Source organism: Stegodyphus dumicola, chromosome 9 (genome assembly GCF_044657685.1).
Source record: "Stegodyphus dumicola isolate Sdum_Otavi_A_Nest chromosome 9, ASM4465768v1".
Taxonomy (NCBI): Eukaryota; Metazoa; Arthropoda; class Arachnida; order Araneae; family Eresidae; genus Stegodyphus; species Stegodyphus dumicola.
In genome coordinates this window covers 154,892,637-154,915,677 of record NC_140776.1, presented here as the reverse complement: position 1 = coordinate 154,915,677, position 23,041 = coordinate 154,892,637, and the positions used below count along the sequence as shown (strand labels likewise).

The 23,041-nt window shown below is 31.7% G+C and overlaps 1 protein-coding gene across 1 annotated transcript in view; it reads right to left on the bottom strand.

Moving 5' to 3' along the window:
• LOC118194559 (prolyl 3-hydroxylase 2-like) overlaps positions 1-23,041 on the bottom strand; it is an 81,621-nt gene that overhangs the window by 53,691 nt on the left and 4,889 nt on the right. Inside the window, exons 2-4 of the mRNA XM_085824259.1 lie at positions 17,329-17,481; positions 12,194-12,365; positions 5,789-5,914 (exon numbers count right to left, since the gene is read on the bottom strand). Coding sequence (XP_085680385.1) covers positions 5,789-5,914; positions 12,194-12,365; positions 17,329-17,481 — 451 coding nt within the window. The remainder of the gene's footprint in view (positions 1-5,788; positions 5,915-12,193; positions 12,366-17,328; positions 17,482-23,041) is intronic.

The following is a 23,041-nucleotide window of genomic DNA, read 5'->3' as shown; positions in this document are numbered from 1 at the left end:
ATTTTCTCTACCACAGAAGAAACTGGTCAACCCTACTGAGAATACACATTTTCAAAACGTTATCCTGATAATTTATCCTGATGTAACTTGCAATACACCAAATCTTACAGGAAGAAAGGGAATGCGACATTTCTGAAGTTCCATTCAAACTAAATAACGTGGTAAAGATTAACACTCAGCAGGGTTAAAATTATTTTTCTCCTCTCTTGAACTTACACATTCAAAATTCTAAAATAAGTTACTGCATGTAACAGCAATAAGTGTTCTGCTTTGATATTTATTATGGTGATGTAAATTTTGGGGCTGTGTAGTCGGAGTCAGATAAATTTTTGGATAAAAGGCGTTGGAGTTGCTAAAGACATGTCGACTCCGACTCCAGTTTTTGTTGGACAGTTTGAATTTGAAATGAAATTAATGTGAACTGAAAAAAAAAAAAAAAAAAAAATAATGACAAACTGAACATTTTGATTTATGAATGATATATATTAATAAATAGTTATTTTCTACTTTACTGACATATTAATAAATAAATATAAGGGAGCAGGAAGGACGTGGTATTTGCCATTATTGATTAATCTGATTCATTTAGTTACAAATCTCATTTGTAAATTGGTAAGCAGCAGTAGCAGCAAGAAATCCCAAAATTGATGTCGTTCTTAGGAAGCTAGCAGGAAAAGGAGCAATTATTGATCAAGCAACGCGATAATGAAGTACACATTTGATGATAAAGAGGTTTTTAGAATTAAGAACTTTTTTAGAAGATGTAGAAAACCCTAATGTTTCACTAACAGAAAGACTATGGAATGATCTTGCAGAATTGGAAACTCTTCTTTCAACGCCATATATAGCCACAAGAAAGCTACAATTTGAAGAATTAACAGGAGGCGAGAATGTTAGAAGATGTAGATAACCCTAATATTTCACTAACAAAAGAAAGACTGTGGAACGATGTTTAGAAGAATTAACAGGAGGCAAGAATGGAAGAATGTGATGTTTGTTCTTTCTGAAATGGACGGTTTATTACAGAAGGAATCATTTCTTCAATGAACAAAAGAGAAACTGGTTTCCTATACAATATGATCTTGCTGGGTTCAATATATGTAGATCCAAAAAGTCAAATTTTGTTGGATGATGAATAAATTAAAAAAGGCAAAGAAAGCCATCTGTGAACTTTCATTAAGAATGAATTTATTCTCAGAACAACTAGAGTATTCAAATCAGGACAGTCAAACTGCAGACACTGCAACTGAGTCTTTATCATCCTCTTCCACTGATGAATTAGATTTTGAGAAATATTTGGATAATATTGAAAAGGCTAAGGCAAAGTGAATGAAAATAAAGAACCAAGAGACTTTAGATATAAAAATGAAAAAATACAAACAAGATTTATACATGGCCTTTGAAGAAATAGAGAAACATGATTACTCTTGCAATCATGTTTCTCTATTTCTTCAAAGGCCGTGTATAAATCTTGTTTGTAGAACTTAGAAATATTATCCTAGAATAGAACTTAGATAAATAGAAACAAATAGAACTTAGAAAAATTTATCCTGAAAAGTTAAAGGACGTAGCCCTAACAGCAACAGTTTTTCTTCCTACTTAAGCCAATGTGGAAAGGCTCTTCTCAGTTGTGAAGTGTATCAAATCGGATCTATGGTCCTCTAACAAAGAAGATCTTGCTGAAGTTAAACTGTTTCTCAGAAATTACTAATGCCAGTTTTTCCATTTCATAATAAATGCTAATTCATATAAAAATTTGCTATGTATCAATTCTTTTTCTGTATCTTTTACTTCTTTTATATTAAAAAAATAAGCTGTAACCCATGTGTATATGTTTACATATATATGAGGGAGTTGGAGTCTTTAAAATTCCAGGAGTCAGATTCGGTCCTTTTCCCTACCGACTCCACAGCCCTGGTATATTTAACTTTTAAAAATTGAATCTTGTTTTTTATTCTCTCTAAATAATTATTTTACTATTTCTGCAATTTATATAAACTAAAATTCAGTTTCAGAATCTATTTAAATTTACAAAAGTGAAAGTAGAAAAGACTCATTGGAAATGCACAAAACGACATATATATATATATTTTCAGAATAAAGTAATAAATATTAAATTAAAAAGTTTATGACTTGCGCCAAAGCTGCAAATTATAAAGCGGCAATATTTAAAATTTACTTTTGGTTTTGGTATTTTTGCAATTAAAGATTTTTCTTAGCAGATTTTTAAACAATAGTTGAGATTATTTAAAATTCTAATTTAAAACGCAAAAAATATTTTCATTGATGGTTTTAAATTTGTGTTCCTGGGAGATGGTATATGGAAAGTTTTCTTATTATAAATTATTTTGAATTATATATATATATATATGTTACGGTGAAACACCAAAATCTGGAGAATGTCGACTTTCACCGGTGAATGTCAACATTCACATAGTCTCTTGGTGTATGTCTGAAATATTTTCCAAATACTCTTATTTCTGACTTATACCGGTCAATGTCGACATTCAACATGTACTAATGGTGAATGTTGAACATACAACAATATTATATTTTCTTCTCCGTAATTCAGTCGCGAATAAATGCACTTGAGACTTGAAATAAGAACTTAAGAACATGAGAACCTAAAACACACAACACATTCAAAATGAGGAAAGAAAATAATAGAAGTTAAAAATTTACTTAATTATACAGTACGTTCTAAATGAGAAAATAAAATAACAGTAATAAAAAACTTACTAAATTATGTGATTCAAATCTTATTTATTGCAACAACTTAAACTATTATGGCACTTTACGTCCTCTCTTTTCGACTTTCACCAGAACACATCTGTGATTGTCGACATACACCGGTGAGGGTCCGAATATACAAGAATGTAGTGAAATATTCGGTCTTTCACGGACGTATTTGGTGAATGTTGATATTCTCCGGTGAAAGTCGACATTCTCCAATTTCGGTTTTTCATGGTAACATATATATAAATTATTTTGAATTATATACATATATATATATTATTTTGAATTATACATATAATCAAAAAAAGTATTGCAAGCATACAATTGAAACTAGAAAATATTTAAACCAGTTACATAATAGTGCTACATGTGGATAAAATATTGATATAACAATACAAATATAAAACATTTCAAAATTAGTTTATTTTTTTTTCGACTTTAGTAAGAAAAGTTATTTCTTTTAAATGGTTTTTTCCAGCACAATGAATTAAAAGACAAATATTGCTTATGCTTAACAGACAAACCTCATGATCTAAATGAAGGTTTTGCATTAAATGCTTGCATTCCCAAGGGGTAACATAAAATTTCAGGGGTTATGAAAAAGAGGGGCTGGTGTGCCGAATGATGAGCTACAAATCATTAGTGCTGCTGTTATAGGTGGTAAAGAGTTATTTATTGTGCAGACAAGTCTTAGTATTTACTGAGTCAAAAGGAAAGAGAATTTTCAAGTCTGAGCCTATAAAAAAGTACTGTTTTTTAAAATTATTCCAGTGACATCTGATATTATTACATATTATTTCACCTTTAATTCACTTACACTTGAATAAATTTATTAAGTATTTCCATAATATTAATAATAATTAATTAATTAATTTTCTGTCAGAGTAGTGCAAATATTACTTTTGTAGAAGATGCAAACACCTGTTAAGCATTTCTTATGTGTTATTAAGAGAGAATTATGGAAATAAATAACAAATGATCTAAATCCACTCAAGCATGAATGTAACTAATGAAAGTCACTCTAATGTATGTATTCATATGTAATAAAGTGTTCTCGTAATGTTTGAGAAATCTTAATGCAGTAAATTAGCAAATGACAAAATTTTACCTTTTATTTTTTAAAACAATTCATTTTTTATGTTAATTTTCAGAAGTAGTTCATGTAATATTGCTTCTAAGACAGGAGTTCTCAATGAGGTAAGGATTTCAAAACTTTTGTGGAGGGGTGGTGTGGGGTGGGGGGATACAGTTAGCCTTTTATTTAGCTGTTAAATGCTTTAATTTCTGAACATAAAGAACTACTTTTATTAATTTTCAGTATTTATCCCTATTTTCTATACTTTTTGCTGTTTAATTCACAAACCATATTAAAAATTAATTAAACAAACGCATATGCATTTTTTGAATTTTGGAAAGGAAGGGGGATGATATCCTAACAATGGAGAAAGGGGGTGAATGGCACAAAACAGGTTAAAACCATGTTCTGAGATGAATGTGGATATTAGAAGTGAAAATTTAACTCTGTATTAATATTAATTTTAATTTCCAAGGGAAACTGACTCATATTCATGTTGCACAATGGAAAATCATGAACATCAACCATGCAGTCAGCCCATTCACTTGTGTTCAAACTCAGATTAAACTACCAGTATTCAGTGCTTTATTCACTTTGGTGAGGTCTCTTCATTTCAAGACAAGCCTTTCTTTCAAGATGGAAACATATTGTTACGAAATATACAGGTGTGGTGAGATAGCTCCCCGCAAAGCAGTTTTAGGGTGCCATGAAATGGCAAGAGAAGGCCGGGTTGCCCCATTTGGCGACATACCCATGGACAGATGGAGAACCTTCTGGAAAGAATTCTTACTGGTTTAGCCCAGAATGTTCTCGAACACAAGCCGAAAGCTATATAAACCCTGCTGGCCCGCAGTCAGAGTGTGCCTCATAGAGTGCGAGATAGTCAGTATCGAGTTGGTGTCTCGTCTAGCGAGTCAATGCCTGCAGAGTTGATCGAGTTGACAGCCGGACAGCGAGTGCCAAGTGGGTTGATGAGTTCACCAAAGGAGTCTCTTAGTGTATCGCGGTTAGTGAATCATTGAGAGAGCATGTTGAACTCCGGGAAAGACTAATCCGAAGAGTCGGGAGCCATGCTCTGTGTGTCGTCAAGTGCATCGCGAGTTGTAGCGTGGAGCGTCTCGAGAGTACGTGGAGTTACGAGAACGACCGAGCAGAGACGGAAGCTGTACTTTGGTGCTTTTCAGTGAAGCTACCTCCACCGTAACAGCCTGATAACCTGAAGGCTGTGTCGCTGACCGTGTCAATGTGTTTATAGTTCATCGATGACTGTAAAACGTGTTTTGGAGCTGTCCTGACAATACTGGCTAATAAAATATATTTCGATACTTCATCGAGTAGTGTCGTCATTATTCACTCAATCCATATGAACCCTGTACGAACGTGAAGGAAGAAAATATCATAACAAATGGTGTCAGAAAAGAAAAACACAATAATATTCTGCATATTCTCAGCAGAATATATCTGTTCTTTGAGAAAGAGTTATCTTCATCATTTCTTTCGAAGAGAAAGATTGTTTCTATAAAATCAATAATGATGTAAAATTGAATTTTATTTAATTTTAAAGTTCCAGTTTCTTCCATCTAAATTTTCAGAATATTTCAAATTAATTTTCTGCAGCAAGCAAAATATATTTTACAAGAAAAGAAAACTTCAATTTTTTTAAACAGAGTTTTATTGCCTGATATTAATGGGAAGGGAAGCAGAATATTACTAGTTATTAACTACAAAGTTGGTACACTACACATGTAATTGCTAATCAGATCTTCTGTTTCAAACAACAGCCATCTCTTGATATAATACAAGATTAAAAGTACACATTACATTAAACAAATTGTAAAAATAATATATTAAATAATAATTATTATATTAATAATAAATTTATATTATATAAATTTAAAGTGTATTATATAAATAGATAGTTTTGGACTTAAAAAGCTCCATAGCAAAAAAGTTTACATCATAATAAATATTACTCACTTTTATAATAGCTGAACTGTAGATAGTGATAATGGCTTGCTAGTAAATCCTCATGTACATGTCCATACATGTACGCAAGTTTTCTAGGGCAATTCAAATTACATCGCAAAGCATATGTAAAATGATCTTAAAAAAAAAAAAAAAAAAAAAAAAAAAAAAAAAATTATTTAATGCACAAACATACATTAAAAATCTATTGCACATAAAATCCTTATATGTATAACATCTACAATAATTTAGATAACAAGTTTTGGTGGACTGCCAATAGAAATAAATATAAGAATTATTTAAAAAATTATAACTATGCAAATTAATTCTGCTTTAATCAAAAGAACATACAAAACAATTTTCCTCTGCTTTAGTTTGATTCTTTGCAAAATGTGTTCATACAAATTATCATATATATCTTAATTCCATTTAAATATTAAATTTATTTTATGATTTTTGTGGGCAAATATCTTGTTCCTGCAATTCTGCAATAAGTCTCTTGATTACAATTTGAATTTATTCAAAGCGTATAAAATTAGATGAATTTACAATATTTTTTGAGAGGGGGGAGGAAAATAAGAGAATAAAAGTTTTCTTATGATTTTTTATCAAAGACCAAGGAAGATATTATAAAAAATCTACATACCTAGAATACTTATTTGATTGTGATGAAATTCTACATATGCAATGAAGCAATAAAAATGAAAAAGTGATTCAAAATAAACATCAGGCAATCAAAATTTAAGCAAATATTGGTTGTGAACTTTTATATAAAAGCCACATTAACCACCAGGCAAAATAAGCACACACTTAGGGTAACTTAGGGTATCAAGGATATGGAGCTCAGTGGAACTCATTGAAAGGAAATAACACAAAGAATTATAAATGTTAATCTCATCTTGGTGAAAGCCAAACCAAGACTGATAGAGAAGAAATTGGGGAAATGTTCATAAATATTTGCTGATGTCATGCCTTTTCAAGTCAAAAACTGAATGATGAAATGACATTTGATATTTTCAATAAAAGAGACATTATTGTCTGATAACATGGGGCAGCCTTTCAAAAATCAAATAATAACAACTGCTATGTGTGCATCTTTAGAGAATAATGTATCAGTGCGAGTTTTGTTATTCCACATACCATACTTAGGCTTAGAACTTCGTGACGGCAAAGTTGCTGAACTCTCTCTGGAGACAGGTGTGTTATACATGCCTTAGTTCTAAATCTCGCTAGCAGCCAGGTGATGCAGTGGTGCATCTCCACTTACATTGATCTTGCAGATGGATGTTGCATATATGCATTCTCAAACAGACACATTCTTTTAGAATTTTTTAAAATCACTAGATGGCACTCCGTGTCCACTACAGTTAGCTTATTTGAACATATACATAGTAGACCTTGTGTCGAGAAGTACTTTCTGATTCTGTACATTCACTTAGATGATATTCACAAAACCTAGTTGATCTGCAGTTTGCTTCACGTGATATAAACATTGAACAGTTTCGGATGCTTCAAATTTGTTTTTTTCATATAAGAAGATTGGGAGTGGAGCTGTGGCTTTAGGAACTCTGGTTTGTATTCAGCTTACATCTTCTTTAGATAGCAGATTTAATTTTTTTGCACTGGGTAATAGAGTTAAACTAATAGTACAATGTCTAAAAGAAAGAAGTTTCTAATAAAAGAAGCGTATATTCGAATTGTAAAGCCCATGAGTGACTATTTTCACACTGAAAACTCAATTTAAGTGAGAATAGCGATTTTGACACCGAAATTTTCCGAGACTGAATTCGAAGTTTGTTTCGCTTTCACCTCACAATACAGCAAAAAAGTGGCTACATACACTACCATGAACTTGATCTGTCAAGTAATCAAAGCCTTATGAATTTACAGGAATTGTAGAAGTAACCTTAACTCAAAATTATGAAAATGAAATTGATTTTTTTATCATTTTTTTGATAACCTGGTGAACATAATAGTTAAAGAAACTAACAATTTCTATGAACAAAAGATAAGTGAAAATCCGTCTTCATCCAAAATCAACATACTCCTCTAGATGTGCCTAAAATACCTAGGATTAATTATTCTGCTGGGATGGAATAACTAAAAGGTTTGACCTAAAAATGCTTTTCATAACTAATGAAATGACAGCAACTAGATTATAACACACTGTCTCCTTTCTGAATCATTTACGCTAAAATATTTGATTATATATTTTAATATTTTCAGGTATGCTAAGTCACAGATTTAAGTAAATTTTTTTAAATTTCATTATCATGAGTCAAATATTTTATTTTGCATTCAAATTTTAATTGAAATTTTTCAGCCTATCTTGATATTTTGTATTTATGATTATATTAGTGTTAGATACCACTACAGAAAAAATCAAAACAGTTAATAAAAAAATATTTTTAGCCCAAAGGGGCTTTCTCTCTGAAGGACTATTGTTTTTGTTTTGTGCTATAAACTTTAAAAGGCTGTAGCACTTTTCAAATCGTTGCCACTAATCTTATTGCCCTGTATTATATTTGAAGAAATTAAATAATAAAGAATCTGCATAAATGTATGTATGTTTCTCACATTGTGATAAAACAATGGTACCTAGAGCCATCCAATTTTGAATGACATAATCCTACTGCGAATATGGGCATCTGAAAACCCAAATTTGAAATTTGGGAATTTGATTAACAAACTCGATGATTTAAAAGCGAGCAATGGCAACACTCTATGGGTGGGGGAACATTTTTATCTCCAACGCGCGGAACTGTGTATCGAAAATTCTGAAGATATGCCCATTTTAAAATTATTTTACGACATTGCTGTTGAACTGAATTTTACGGTTTAAGTGCAAAAAACATCATATTTAACAAAAAAGGTAACACACAAAACGTTAAAAAATGCCCCTTTGGACATAATTTAAAATCTGAAACCTTTCAGATTTTTAGTCTAAAAGGGCTTTCTTTGTCCCTGAAGGACTATTGTTTTCGTTTTGCAATTTTGCATCGAATCACTATAAACGGCGTATCACTTTTCAAATTGTTGTCACCAGATGTTAGAGTCCTGCATTATATTTGAAAAAATTAAATAATGAAGAATCTGCATAAATGTGTGTATGTTACTCGCATTGTGATAAAACAACGGTACCTAGAGCCATTCAATTTTGAATGACGTAATCCTACTGCGAATATGGGCATCTGAAATCCCAAATTTGAAATTTTGAATTTGTTTTATTATCTATTTCATATTTTGTAAAACTTTAACAAATTTTTGTTTAACAAACTCAAGGATTTAAAAGCGAGCAATGGCAACATTCTACAGGGAGAAAAATCCTTTTTATCTCCAGCATGCGGAACTGTGTATCGGAAGTTCTAAAGATATGCTCCTTTAAAAATTATTTTGCAACATTGCTGTTGAACTGAATTTTATGGTTTAAGTGCAAAGAACATATTTAATACAAAGTGGTTAATATTAACACATTAAAGGTGGGCGTCATAGCACTATGATTTATCTCAACTGTAGCTTAAAAGGCGGGAGTCGTAGTACTACGATTTATCTCGACTGTAGCTTGCGCATGGATTGTGCAATGCAGTTTGCAACCCTAATGCACAAACCATGCGCCACTTTACATTGGTATTTAGTATGTTTTGCGGTTTGAAGCTGTTCGCTTGCTCAAATTCTACTTACAGTAAATTTTGAAATCTTTCAATATGGTTTCACGTGAAAATAAAGATATATATGCAGATGATTTGATGGACACTGAAGAGCCACAACCTGGTACATCAAACTCAACACCATGGACTCCATGACATAAAATTGATCTGCCTTGATGTTTTTCGCTAGACATTAAAAAGCACAAATTAATTCGGATAGAAAATAAAGGCAAAAAGCTATATGCCCAACGAAACTGCGTAGTTTGTGGGGCACATAAAAAAAGAAAGTTGACTTGCTTCAAATGCGAGTTTTGCAATGCACCTCTTCACCGTGGCGAGTGTTATCAACATTATCACACTCATAAAAAATACTAGATTCTTCTAATAAATATGTACTTTAAAACATTTTTTGTAATTAGTGTTTAGTTCCTTTTTAATATTTCTTGTAATTTTAAGAGTTTAAATAAATTTTTTTATTATTATACAAAATATTGCCCGCTCTAGGACGAAAAACGAGGCAAAGTAGTCACATAGCGTACTTTCGTCAAGATCCCCCGCCTTTAATATGTTAAAACACCCCTATTCTGAGCTACACATCGGCCTAATGAGTGTAAAGGCTCCAAAATTGTTAAGCATACAAATTCAAGACATGGGACAAAAGATTACGTGAAAAAAATTAGTTCCGGAAACACCGATAGGTGGTGCTGTACAACAGAACGTATGCTGAAAAGACAAAATATAGACTTTCTAACACACTTTATTTGAACGTACCAAACATTCATATCATAAAGACCTTATCGATGCAAGGGAAGCTGCTCAATATGGCTTCCTTCTTCAAGATGTAAAATCTGCAGTTTGTGGACAGTTTGTTCAACTGCGGATCGTAATTGGTCGATTGAGATGGTTCTCACATGCAGAGTGATACTGTCTTTCAATCTGCCAAAGTTACCAGATGCCGTCGATAATCAAGATTTTTTAAGTAACCCCAAAGCCAAAAATCACATGGATTAAGATCTGGAGAATGAGATGGCCGGAGAGCGAAATTGCATTTACAATGACAGTTTAAGTTTCTTAACTATTTTGTTTCTTTTTATTCATATCAACAATAGAAATTAAAAAGGAATATTTCCATACCTCATGTCTGTTTATTTTGTGCCTTTTCAGCATATTTTCTGTTGCACAGCGCCACCTATTGGTGCTTCTGAAACTATTTTTTTTTTTCACGTAATCCATTTCCCAATGTCTTGAATAGTATGTTCAATGCAACGGGTTGACGTACACATGCAATACTCCCAAGTGTAAGCATGGATCTGCAGAGCAAAACTGGCAGCATGTCACATTTCCTAACAGGACATGGACTGTACAAAGCCTATCTGCATAGATTTGGTCTATCCAACACAGACATCTGTGAGTAGGGGAAAGTGGGCAGTCCAGACCACTATTACTTTGAATGCCGCTTGACAGCAAAGTTTCATCTAAAAAAAAAAACCAGCACCCATGTTTCACGCAGCCTGGTGAAATAATATTCAAAATAACAATGTTGCTCTATCGAAACTACATGCTATCCCTACCTACTGCGCTGCAAAAACGCAGTAATCTGCAACAGCTCTCATCACAGTCATTCCCCAAATAACTAAATTACTGTTTTAGCTCCTGTAAAATAAGTATTTAATTTTTTGATATACATATTATTTATCTTTTTTTATATATATATGTAGTTATTTAACTCTTTTGTTATAAAAGTCTTTGTTCCATCAAATCAACTTCTTGACATATACAAATATTTGTACTCATCCGGTGTAATACATTGTTCATACAGTTATCTAACTTTCGTAATATAAGTGTTCATTCCAATATAGTAAATATGCCAACCTAACACATGAAATACCAATAACAATGTTGCATAATGTCTACATATTTCTGTAGTGTAAAATTATTTCTTCCACATTGATTGTCATCATTTAAATGTATCACATTTGACTTGTTTATACACCAAATGTAGTATTCATTTAATGCACTGCCAAATGCATATATGTGTATACATACAATACAATTTCACTTATATATAGTATTCACTTATATATATAATTTCACGTATATATAGTCAATTATATAGTATTGATTTATGTTAGAGTACATAAATCAATACTATATATATGTGAAATGTGCTGTGAAGATACTATACATAAGTGAAATGATATGTAATACTGTGCTATTCAAAATATCTTGTAACAAAAGAAAATAATATATACTGAACAACAGGCCTTGTATGCCAATGTAACTGATTTCTGCAGAAATGACATTCAATTCCATATGGCAAGAACTAGGACGGATGTCATCTTCACGGTGTATAGTATGTTCAACAATTTTGGGGCCTTAACATTCAGTAGTTCGATGTACAGACAGCTCAGAGTAGAGGTGTTTTAATTTTAATCACCTTGTAAATAAAGGTAACACACAAAATGTTAAAAGAACACCCTTTCGGATGTAATTTAAAATCTGAAACTTTTAAGAATTTTTTTTAAAGTTAGGCTTAGCGACATGAAATAGTCCGTCTTGTGAGAACGTACTACTGGAGCAACACACCGTCTCCCCAAGTTGAGTTGCACTACGTGCCATGCCATCGTGTAAGAGGATTTACTGCTGATGCATATATGATACACCTGTAATGAAGGGGTTAAATACCCCTCAATACATTGATATATGTATAACTGTCATAATAATTAATTTTTTTGTTGCAATAATCTATTTATAAATGAAGAACACATACTAGTGATAGCAACAAAGAGTTCTTCTTTGGAAGATTCAAGCATAGGGCCTTCACACTGAAATCGACAATCTTCTTCTGCTGATAAATATTCTTTTAAAGATAACTCCATTACTTCAATAGACTCAATAAATTTACTTTCTGAATAGAGCTGAGCACCTTTCAGAAACAGATCCTATTAAAATAACATAATTTTGGAATATTCTATAAGCATATATAAATAAATAAATGCAAAAATGTAGAAATTTGCACATTATAAAATTACAAGCAATAAATAATCTACTGACAAAACAGAAAAGTTAGTTAACTTTTAAGACTTAAAAGTACAATTATTTAACATCAGCATTTCTTTTAACAAGAAATACAACCACTTTGTTTACTGTCATTGATTACATTCATGGTTTAATGGAAATCTGTAAATGCTTAACAAATGACATACTGACATATACATTTTTTTATGAGCTAAGGTTTTTATTCTAAAAATGTCTTTAGACTAACAAAACTTTTGGAACATTATGTTATATTACACTATCCTTCTCTAAGAAGAAATTCTGACAATATGCACATTACAACAACATTCTGGCTATAAAAATGTAAACCAAAGAAAACAATTTTAAAGTTACATTTTACTTCCTTGTACAAAGTAAAGGAAGAATTGTAATCGTGAAAATTTTTGGGTATCATATTTCAATGAAAATATCCATTCTGACCACTATTGAATGCAATTTAATGATGTTTTTTGTGCGACATCTGCATGTAAAGACAGAATAGAAGATTCTTTTTCCCAAAATGGGTTGCAAAAAGGATTTGAAATGGATTCAGATGAGATTTTTTTATGACGTCTGTACGTACATACATATGTGTATATGTTTCTCGCATTAACTCAAAAATGAGTAGTTTCAGAATGCTGAAATTTTGTATATAGGGCTGCTATAACATGTAGCTGTGCATCTCCCATTTTGGTTGCAATTAGCTGCACCAAAAGTATATATATATATGTAAGATTAAAAAATATATGAATCAAAATTATAATTTAAACTAACGGTACCCTTTTAATTCTCCTTCTCTGTTCTAAAAATCATAATTTCGATTTTGCATGGCATGCGCAGCGCTGATGACGCAATAACTGGGAACTGAAACTTTTAACTCAAACCAAAACTTTTATCTTCATGTGCTTCCATATTGCATAACTACGTATTTTATCTAAAGTGCATAGTTATGCAGCCTGTCTATGCAGAGCTTGTATGTAATTTTGCTTTTGCAATAATATAAAAAATGTAAATTTTCTTGAATAAGCATGGCTGGAGTGCTAGATGAACTGTAGCACAGATGTCAGTTGCAAATAAAAATGCAATTAAACCTGAATTGACTGCCTAGTTTTTTAGATGTTGCAAACTCAACATGTTAGCATACTATGAAATCAGAATTCTTCCTCTTCAATATGGATCTACGATCTATCCTGTATAGCCATTACGCATCGACACTGCTCCGTCTTTTCCCTGTAAAAATGTACAGATAATTCTTGTTTATTCATTCTCTTTCCTCCAAAATTTTGGCACTTTACTTTTAAATACTATTGTGTAAATAGTTTTAAATTTCTATAATGGCCAATTTTACTGCTTTTATTAACAAATCGGGCCTTTTAGTTTTTCATAGTAGCTTGATCGCCCGCTAGCTTGAAGAATTACGACTTTTTTAACAAATGACTGTTTTTTTCTTTTACTCTTGCTTTTGTGGCCAAGTTTTCGTAGTTTTAGCTGAATTAGCCATTTTCACTTTCAGACAAAATTTTTTTCCTTCCAACTACATGTCAGGCACCATTTTTGAAATCTTTTCACGTTTTTCCGAGTTTTCCGACCCCCTTCGATAATAGGAGACGAGTTGCAGATAACGGACAATCTCTTTGTATTGGCTAATGCCCACAGAACTTCACTCCCCCCTACATACGTCATACGACTGAAGAACACAGAAGGGAATTACAACCACTTTTCAACTAGTTTCAAGAGGGAGAGCTCTGCATCACCACAGGTCAGTTTTTTGTTTCTTTTGTTACAACTTTTTCTTGGTCTTAGCAAGACCCACTTTGTTAGTTATCATCTTAATTTTCTTTTATTTTAATTACAGATTTCTAAAATATATAAAATTGTTAATCTTTAAGCTTGCAGGCCCAGCCTGTATGTTTTTTGTATATTTAGGACTAATAGCAGACCGCTATTTATTTTGATTTTAGTCTAGATTTAAGATGTTTCGGTATAGTTTAACATATTTTAACACCTTAATGTGTCATTTTGTGCGGACGCGTCGGGAAATTGGAACAGAGAATTGAGACTATTAAAATTTTCCAAGACACTTTGTCTAAATTAAAAAAATTTTGTAATGGAAAAGTTTCAATTGTCTGTTTCGGCGAAATGCGTAATGGGGTTGGCTTGATTCGACGTTCAAACAAATTAAATTTCCCTTGAAAAGCCAGTTTGGAAGTCGAGTTAGGCTAATTTACCATTTTCCGCTTACTTTTTTTTATCTGATTCTGTTTTTTTAATGTTTTACATGTTTAATGGTTTGATTTTCATATGTATTAATTTTTTTAAAATGTGTTGAACTTTTTGGAGCAACAGCTCCTGGTAACTTTTAGGCGAGCTTACTACAATTTTTATATTTTACTTATTTTGCAGCATATTGTGCAAGATGTTTTCTAGACCAAATTGGTTTTTCAAAATTGTAATTACTACCTTGCTTGATATATTATTAATATATATATATATATATATATATACCCACTTTGTTACTTGGCTCCGTAAGCACAGTTTTTTTTTTATTCTTTTATGTTGGTAAATTATGCACTTTTGTTAACTTTAAAAAATTATTGAATTATGCTGCTCTTATTTTCTGGTTAAGGTTTAGTTAATCTGCAAGCAATAGCTGTAGAACTATCAACAATTTAAAAATTGTTTAAGTGCATCTAAACCTAACTTTTTTTTTACCATAGCAGCCATATTTGTTTACATTTGAAACTTAGTAGATTCGTGAATTAAGTCAGTTTTTGCACCTGCAGTGTCTTTTTGCCAAATGGAACCAAAAGTAAACTTTCAGTTTTGTGCATCAAAAAATCTGCCTTCTTGTCCGCTGGCCGAATTGCTTGTTCTTGGATAGAAACACTACTTTTAATCGCAAAAAAATTTTCTCATTGTTTTAACTATATTTGCTTTATATTTTTCTATATTTTTCAATTTTTAATAAAGATATTTTAAGGTTTTATGTATTTTTGCCTTGACGCATCTGAATTAATTGAATGAGAAATCTATTTGAGGAAATAAGTTTAAATGAAATGCAGCAAAAAAATGCGTATAATTTAGCATTGCATACAAGGAAGTCATGTGGTGCCCACATCAGATTTTCTTAAATAAATATTCACAATACCTTGAAGAAATAATATAAAGTTTTAAAAAATATATAAAAATATTTACACAACCATTAAATATTTAAAAAAAAAAAAAAGACTCGAAATTTTGTTCTTATCAACTACAATCAAACAAGATACTTTCACATTTTTTTGGAGAATCGGTTCCCCAAAATACTACCAACCCAAATGTAAGAAATTTCTAGCAGTCATAATTCTGCAACTGCCATAAGAATAGCTCTGAAATAATCTTCTCATTTCTTATATGTTTGCTGCATAAATTTAGTAAGATAAAACTCCAGGTGACATATTTTACAAAAGTATCCTTGTTAGGAACTTGAAATTACTCTCCTCTTTTACAATACATGCCTCCAAATATCCATTACTTAGGTAAGATTTTTCTGGCATTTTCTTTTTCTGTATACATATAACTAGAGACTCTACTGCAGAATTTTAATAGGCCACCCAATTCAGCCTTTAGCATAGTTAACTAAATGTTCGAATAAACTTTTCTCACAATTCAATTCCCAACAATGATTGTATTATTACAAATATTTAGTAGCTTCTCACACAACCTGATTGGTAACATTTCTTCCGATAAACAATAAATAAGTCATAATGCAGTGAATTTTTTAGGGGACAGGTCCAGCTTCTATTGCAGATACTCTGCTGCAGTAAGCATGATCTAAGTATAAAATGCCATGTAACTTCATCATAAAGCTTCATTTCATGATCCTTCTCACAAAGCACAGTGCATAACAGAATTTCCTTTTCTTGGAAGAACAGAGCAGCACCTTTTCCAATCGAAATAAAAGAAGTATCATTATAATAGAAGTTCAAACATGAGAAACTAAGACAAAAAATTAAGCACTTTAAAAAAAAAAAAAAAAAAAAAAGGTTATTATGGTTATTATATCATAAGCTTTTAAGGTTTACCACTGTGAGCAATTTAATATGGCTACCTCAGGGATCCGCAAGTACCCATTTTAAATTGAACTTCTTTTCATTTCCTCCTTCCTCACCCCAAATGCAAAAAGAAAGTTATCTTATTTGTTTATGTTATGCTCAATACTGGCAATATTATTAAACAGAATATGGTGTAAGTACTGAAATAATAATAGATAAATTTTAAAGGTTTTCTAAGAAACAACAACATCTTAGGAGATATACAGCCCCATTTTTATTTATCCTTTCAGGTCAGAGATGCCTTGGGACTCTGAATGATACAGATGTATAGCACTACTGCTTATTGCATAAATTTTTAATGCAAGTTGCTTCTTATTAAAATTTTAAGCTCATCTGGAGCAAATTAACTTATCTCAATCAATTGATACTCGGATTACACACACCAATAGATCACATTCTTAAATTGGATAGCAACCAGAAAATGTGATTGCAGCAAATCAAAGTACAAGATAAGACTCTCTAACCTTGATTAATCTCTATTCATAAAATTTGAGAATATACATTCAATATAATTTTCTACTCATAGTATTTTTATGTAAATGTCCTTCTGATGCTCAGCTTGAAATACCAAACTTGAATACTCAGTAGCAACGATACAAAATAATATATATATATATATTACTGCCACTCCTCTTAATTTACTATTAAAACATTTTCATTAAATTTTCAGTTACACAACTTATAAACAAGTTTCATGTTTGTCTAAATTAACTTTATGCATTTAAATAAATATAATCATTATATGAAATTATGACACATTAGTTAAAATTTTGACCTGGTAATCCTTTGGCTCTAAATACTTTATTTTTTCAACGTTGATATTAGGCAGGGTCATATAATACTGGAGATTAGTCTGCATAACTTCATGGCCAGGATTATGAATCAGAAAAGTATATGCACAAGAGGCAGCCTTTTCAGGTTCTCCAATCTGCAACGCAAAAATTAATATAGAAAGCAGATAACAATAAAACTATTTTCATTTTGTTATGTAAAAAAGTGCTTTAGAAATTTAGTTTAAAGTCATGCTAAATTAATTAAACTTAAAAAACACAGTATTTGCAATAACAACAGGTCAACATATGCCACATCTGAAAGAACACATTTTTTAAAATTTATTATATACATTTTAATAAATTTTAAAAAATGTGCTTACTATAGTCTTTTTGCTCAAACTGAAGCAATTTTGAAAAAAACCAACTAGAAAATAAAGCCTACAAGGATACATATCTATGACTGAAAAGACTAAATAAAGATGTTATTAACAAAAAACAACGAGTAAAAAGAAATTTTAATAACTGAACATATCTTATTATTTAAAAGTTATTAGCATTTATCATTTTGTTTCAAAGAGCTTTGAAATCAATTTAGATGAATAACCAGCTGACTTAAAGACAAGATTGTGAACAGCAACATGAAATGCAAAAGTTGCTTCTCTAGCTACCAGTATTAAGAATTCTTTGTCACTTAAATTGGTACCTTTAAAGATAATACTACATTTAAGGTAGTTCCTGCTGCTACTAGGCTTTCCTTATATTTCCCACATTTCAAGTGGTTTGTAATATCCAAATGCAGACCATGAGATACTGAAAATCCTGAAAAGCATAATTTGCATTTTCATTTTTTCATACAAATTTTTTTCAAAAAAGGATAATTTTTTCCCCACTTCACTGGTAAACACAGTTTTTCTTTTTTTCTTTTTTTTTTTTTTTTAACTTTAGAGATTAAATTAATGTACAGTAAAAAATAACTGAAAATGCCAGCTTGCAATTTGACCTCAATTAAGATAAGACATGTGCAACAATGACTTGAACAACGTAAGTTCCAGTTTTGCCAACTGGAACTTACATGAACTTACATTAACCCTCTGAGCATTATGACCAGCTTTATCCAGTCATCAGAAGTTTTACTACTTGGCATATATTAGCCTATAATTTAAGATATTTTGCTTTCTTACTTTTTTTTATAATGAAAATATCATCTTAATGAATGCAAGTTTATGAAAATACAGGCTAAAATAAGTAATTATACAAACTCAATTAATAAATGCTGTTTAAATACCAGTCTTCATAATGGATCTAAAATTCTGCACCACTTCTCAGAGGGTTAAAATAAAAAAGTTTAAAAATATCTAGATCTGATAAGACTACATGCTGTTATAAATTTTCTGAAGAAATAAAACTTATAAATTCATTAGGCCACATGCTATTATTTTGAAGGAAAACATCTAGGCAACATTAAAAGTACTTAAATCTAGACACAAAATATTTATATTGGCAACAATGAGTGTACCAGAAAGGGTATTTTGTCATTCTACTTGAGGCTACACTATTTTTACTTGTAAATTTTACCAAACAACCAGGATAAAATGACAAACTACCCGGGATGCAGGGACTATCTCATCAAACTAGGATGTCTGGTAAGCAGGATGCATTAACAGGGAATGATGATGATACAAATAAGATTTAATTTTCCTCAATTTTTCATAATAATCTAGATAATCACAAACTTACATAAGTATACACAGAGTCAGACTTGAGAAGGGCCTAAGCTATTTGAGATATGGGGCCCTTTATAAGTCTATTATACTATATTTATACAATATTGCAATTTTTGGCCCCCCCCCCAAGAATGTGGAGGCACTAAGCTATAGCTTGTATACAAATCCTGCACTGAGTGAACAATATTTTGACTCTAATATTTTTGTTTATATTCTTTCTAACTGCAGCTTCTGAGTAATATTGCACGAGCTTCAAGCAGACGTAATCGTTTTCTTTACTCTATAGGTTTTTTTATTTATATTATTATTATCTATGTTTTGTAACAGTTTATGTTTCAGAGAATGGCAACATACAATGATGTTGTTCTTTTTAGAGAGTTAAGTGTAACTTTTGTTTTCATCATTTTGAGAGTATGAATAAAAGAACTATTTAATTATTGTAGAGTCTTAAATAACTAAAGAGATATAGATAGTTATTTTCGAATAATAAATAGTTCTTGAGGTAACAAATTTGGTGAGAATTTTTGAATATTTGGCGTCCGCTGACTGGATTGTTATCTGTAAGTAGAATTCTTTCGTTTATTTATAATGGATGTTTTGAAGTGCAAACGATCTCAATTTAGGAGATTGTTTACAAAAGCTTTAAATGATTTTGAGAAGAATGAAAATGATTTATCTTTAGACGGAAAAATTTCGAAACTTAAATTAGTTGAGGACAAAGCAAAACCTATGATTGAAATAGAACAGACTTATAGAGAAGAATTGATTAAAATTGAAAAAGATGAAACTGTGATAAATAATGAGTTTGATGAGTCGGAATGGTATATTGATAAGTGGAGAATAGTAGAAAGCAAATTAGTTTCGCTTCTAGCTGAAAAGGAAAACGGTTCTGTTGTTAATGAAAGCTTAACTCAAAATGCTACTATTCGTTATACAGTCAAAAGTCATTAATCCGGACTCGTCGGGACTTCGGCGATTCCGGATTATAGATCATCAGTTTAAATCTCGTTAGATGGCATGCAGAAATTCTAAAATTAAAAATATGAAACCGTAATTTATGAAATAAAGAACAATTATGATCTAAAGGGTATCAAAATTTGCAAAAAGAAAAAGCTTAATATTTATTTGTTTACTTTATTAAACATTTCTTTCAATGTAAGTTGTTTAAGTTTTTCTTTGTTTCATGTGATAATACTTTCTCTTTAATTTTATTAAACAGACATAATTTCTTGTTCAGTTACAAAGTTCCTCTGTTCAAGTCCTATAATTGCTGTGTCAAGAACACCGACTAATTTGTCAATCGAAATTTTTTCGTTTTCAATAACCTTTGTCACTTTTCTTCGCTATCGGAAGCGAATTATAATGACGAGGAACTTGTTTTAAATCATATCAAAGACGGAGCATATCGAGATGAAATACTACATTTGGTAAGGAATTATAAGCCAAATAAAATAAAAACACCTGCGCTGAAGATAAGGATAGTGCTGACAGATCAACTTCCAATTCATTATGCACTCGCTGCGGCGTTCCCCCCGCCGAGCAGCGTGAAATTGATAAACAGATTTCGGATTTCAAAACATACTTTCGCTTTAGATCCTTTACATATTAACAAATATATATCGGAAATTCTATTTGATATAATCGAAAGTTTAAGCTTACTTTTATAAAATTGCTCTTACAGTCTGCAAAAAATAATAAGCCGGATCCAATTCGAAAATTAAGGAACATCGCAATCATTAACATTAACTGAAATATATAATTAGATAATTTTAGCTTATACGTCCATTATACATAAAACACGCACGCGAAAACGTATTCTGCACTTGCGCACACTCATATGCGCAGTCGTAAAAGGTCTTACGCGCACGCGTAAATGCCTATGCGCATGTGTCAACGCGGCGCATGCGCAGAAAGTTTTTAGTTTTGAGGTCCGGATTATAGATCATTCCGAATTAACAACTTTTGACTGTACTAAGCTTAAACTTCCGATTTTTGATGGGAATATTAAAAGCTGGTTAGGATTTTGGGGCCAGTTTAAAAAGATCGATAATGATCCCAATTTAGATGATCATGATAAATTTGCATATTTATTGCAGTCTATGGAAAAAGGGGTCATCTGCTGAAAGGTTAATCAAAAGCTTTCCGCCTGGTGGCGAAAGTTATAGTAAAGCTTTAGGACAACTACAATCGCGTTTTGGGAAAGAAGACCTTCTTATAGAAGTCTATGTTAGAGATCTACTTTCGTTAACATTATTAAAAAACTCTCAGCAGAAATTTTCATTACGAAAACTCTATGATAACTTAGAATCGAAACTAAGAGCGTTAGAAGTTCTGGGTGTTGCTAGAGATAAATATGCGGCAATGTTATATCCTCTAGTCGAATCGTCATTGCCGGATGATACATTAAGAGCATGGCAAAGATTCCGAGTTATTAATCGGAGTCAGAGAGAATCTGAAAGTAGTGAGCAAAAAGAGAAAAATGCGTCAGCACATCGCATGGATTTAGATGGTTTGCTTTCATTTTTGCTCGATGAAATTGAAGGTGAAGAGAGAGTATCTATAGCTACTCAGTGCTTTATTAAATATCAGACACCTAAGCCTGGGAATGCTAAACACTTTGGTTTCAAAAACCGTGGAGAATTTTCCAAAACACCTTCTGCTTCTACTCTAATACCAACATCTGAACAAAATTCAACTGGATGTATTTTTGTGCTGGAAATCATGCATCTGGTGATTGCGTTAAAGCAAGAAAGATGACGTCTGAGGAAAGGCAAACAGCAGTCCTAAATAGTCGCAGTTGCTTTTTATGTTTAGACAGAAAACATGTAATAGCTAAATGTAAAAAACGAACATCGTGTGTGATTTGTGGGAAGAAACACCACATACTTTTATGTAGAAATATCCAAGCTGAATCAAAATCTCCAGTTCCTGTTAGCACGAATAAGGATGAAAATACGGATGCAGTACCTGAACGAGATGAAACCCTCGCCAATTTGGCGAGAACAACAAATGTGTTTTTGCAAACTTTAACGGTCACATTGAAAGGGCGAGATAGAAAGCGCCAGGCTCGTGCTATTATCGATTCAGCTTCACAGAGATCTTATATTTTAAAAAGCACTGCAGATGAAATGAAATTTGAGAGTACATCTAAAGAAAGATTGAGCCATTCATTATTTGGCCGGCCATGTACTGATGTCATAAACCACGATGTTTTTACAGTGTTCTTGTCTAAAACGGATGGAACTTATCATTGTAACTTCAAAGCTCTTAGCCAAGATATTATTTGTGGAAGTATACCACCAGTTGCTAATGGCGAGTGGATTCAAGAGCTTAAAGAGAACAATATATCCTTATGCGACAATAGTAATGGACCAATAGAAATACTTATTGGCGCTGACATTGCAGGCAAGTTGATGACCGGAGGATTTAAACTGCTTACTTCAGGCCTTGCTGCTATAGAAACAAAACTTGGTTGGACTCTTTTCGGGAAAAATGGTATGCGTGAGATTTCGGACAATTCCACACTGCTCGTCACATCCATGTTGAATAAGGAAATATTGATATCCGATCTATGATCTCTAGATTCACTTGGAATTCTAGATCCATCAGAGAAGAAAAGTAAACTGGAACTTCAAGAAGAAACAAGAGATCATTTCTTGTCTACTGTAAAGGTGAACGAAGAGGGGCGTTTTCAAGTCAGCTTGCCATGGCTTGATAACCATCTACTGTTAAAAGATAACTATGACTTAGCTGTAAAGAGATTAGCTTCTACAGTAAAACGACTAAAAGCTGAGAAACTTTATGATGCTTATGGAGAAGTTTTCAGTGAATGGAAACAAGAAGGCATCATAGAAGTACCAAAAAGCGAAATTGATGTAACATGCCATTATCTACCACATCGACACGTAGTAAAAGAAAACAGTACTACACGAATCAGGCCAGTGTTTGATGCCTCGGCCAAACAAAAAGGATCATCCCTTAGTCTCAATGA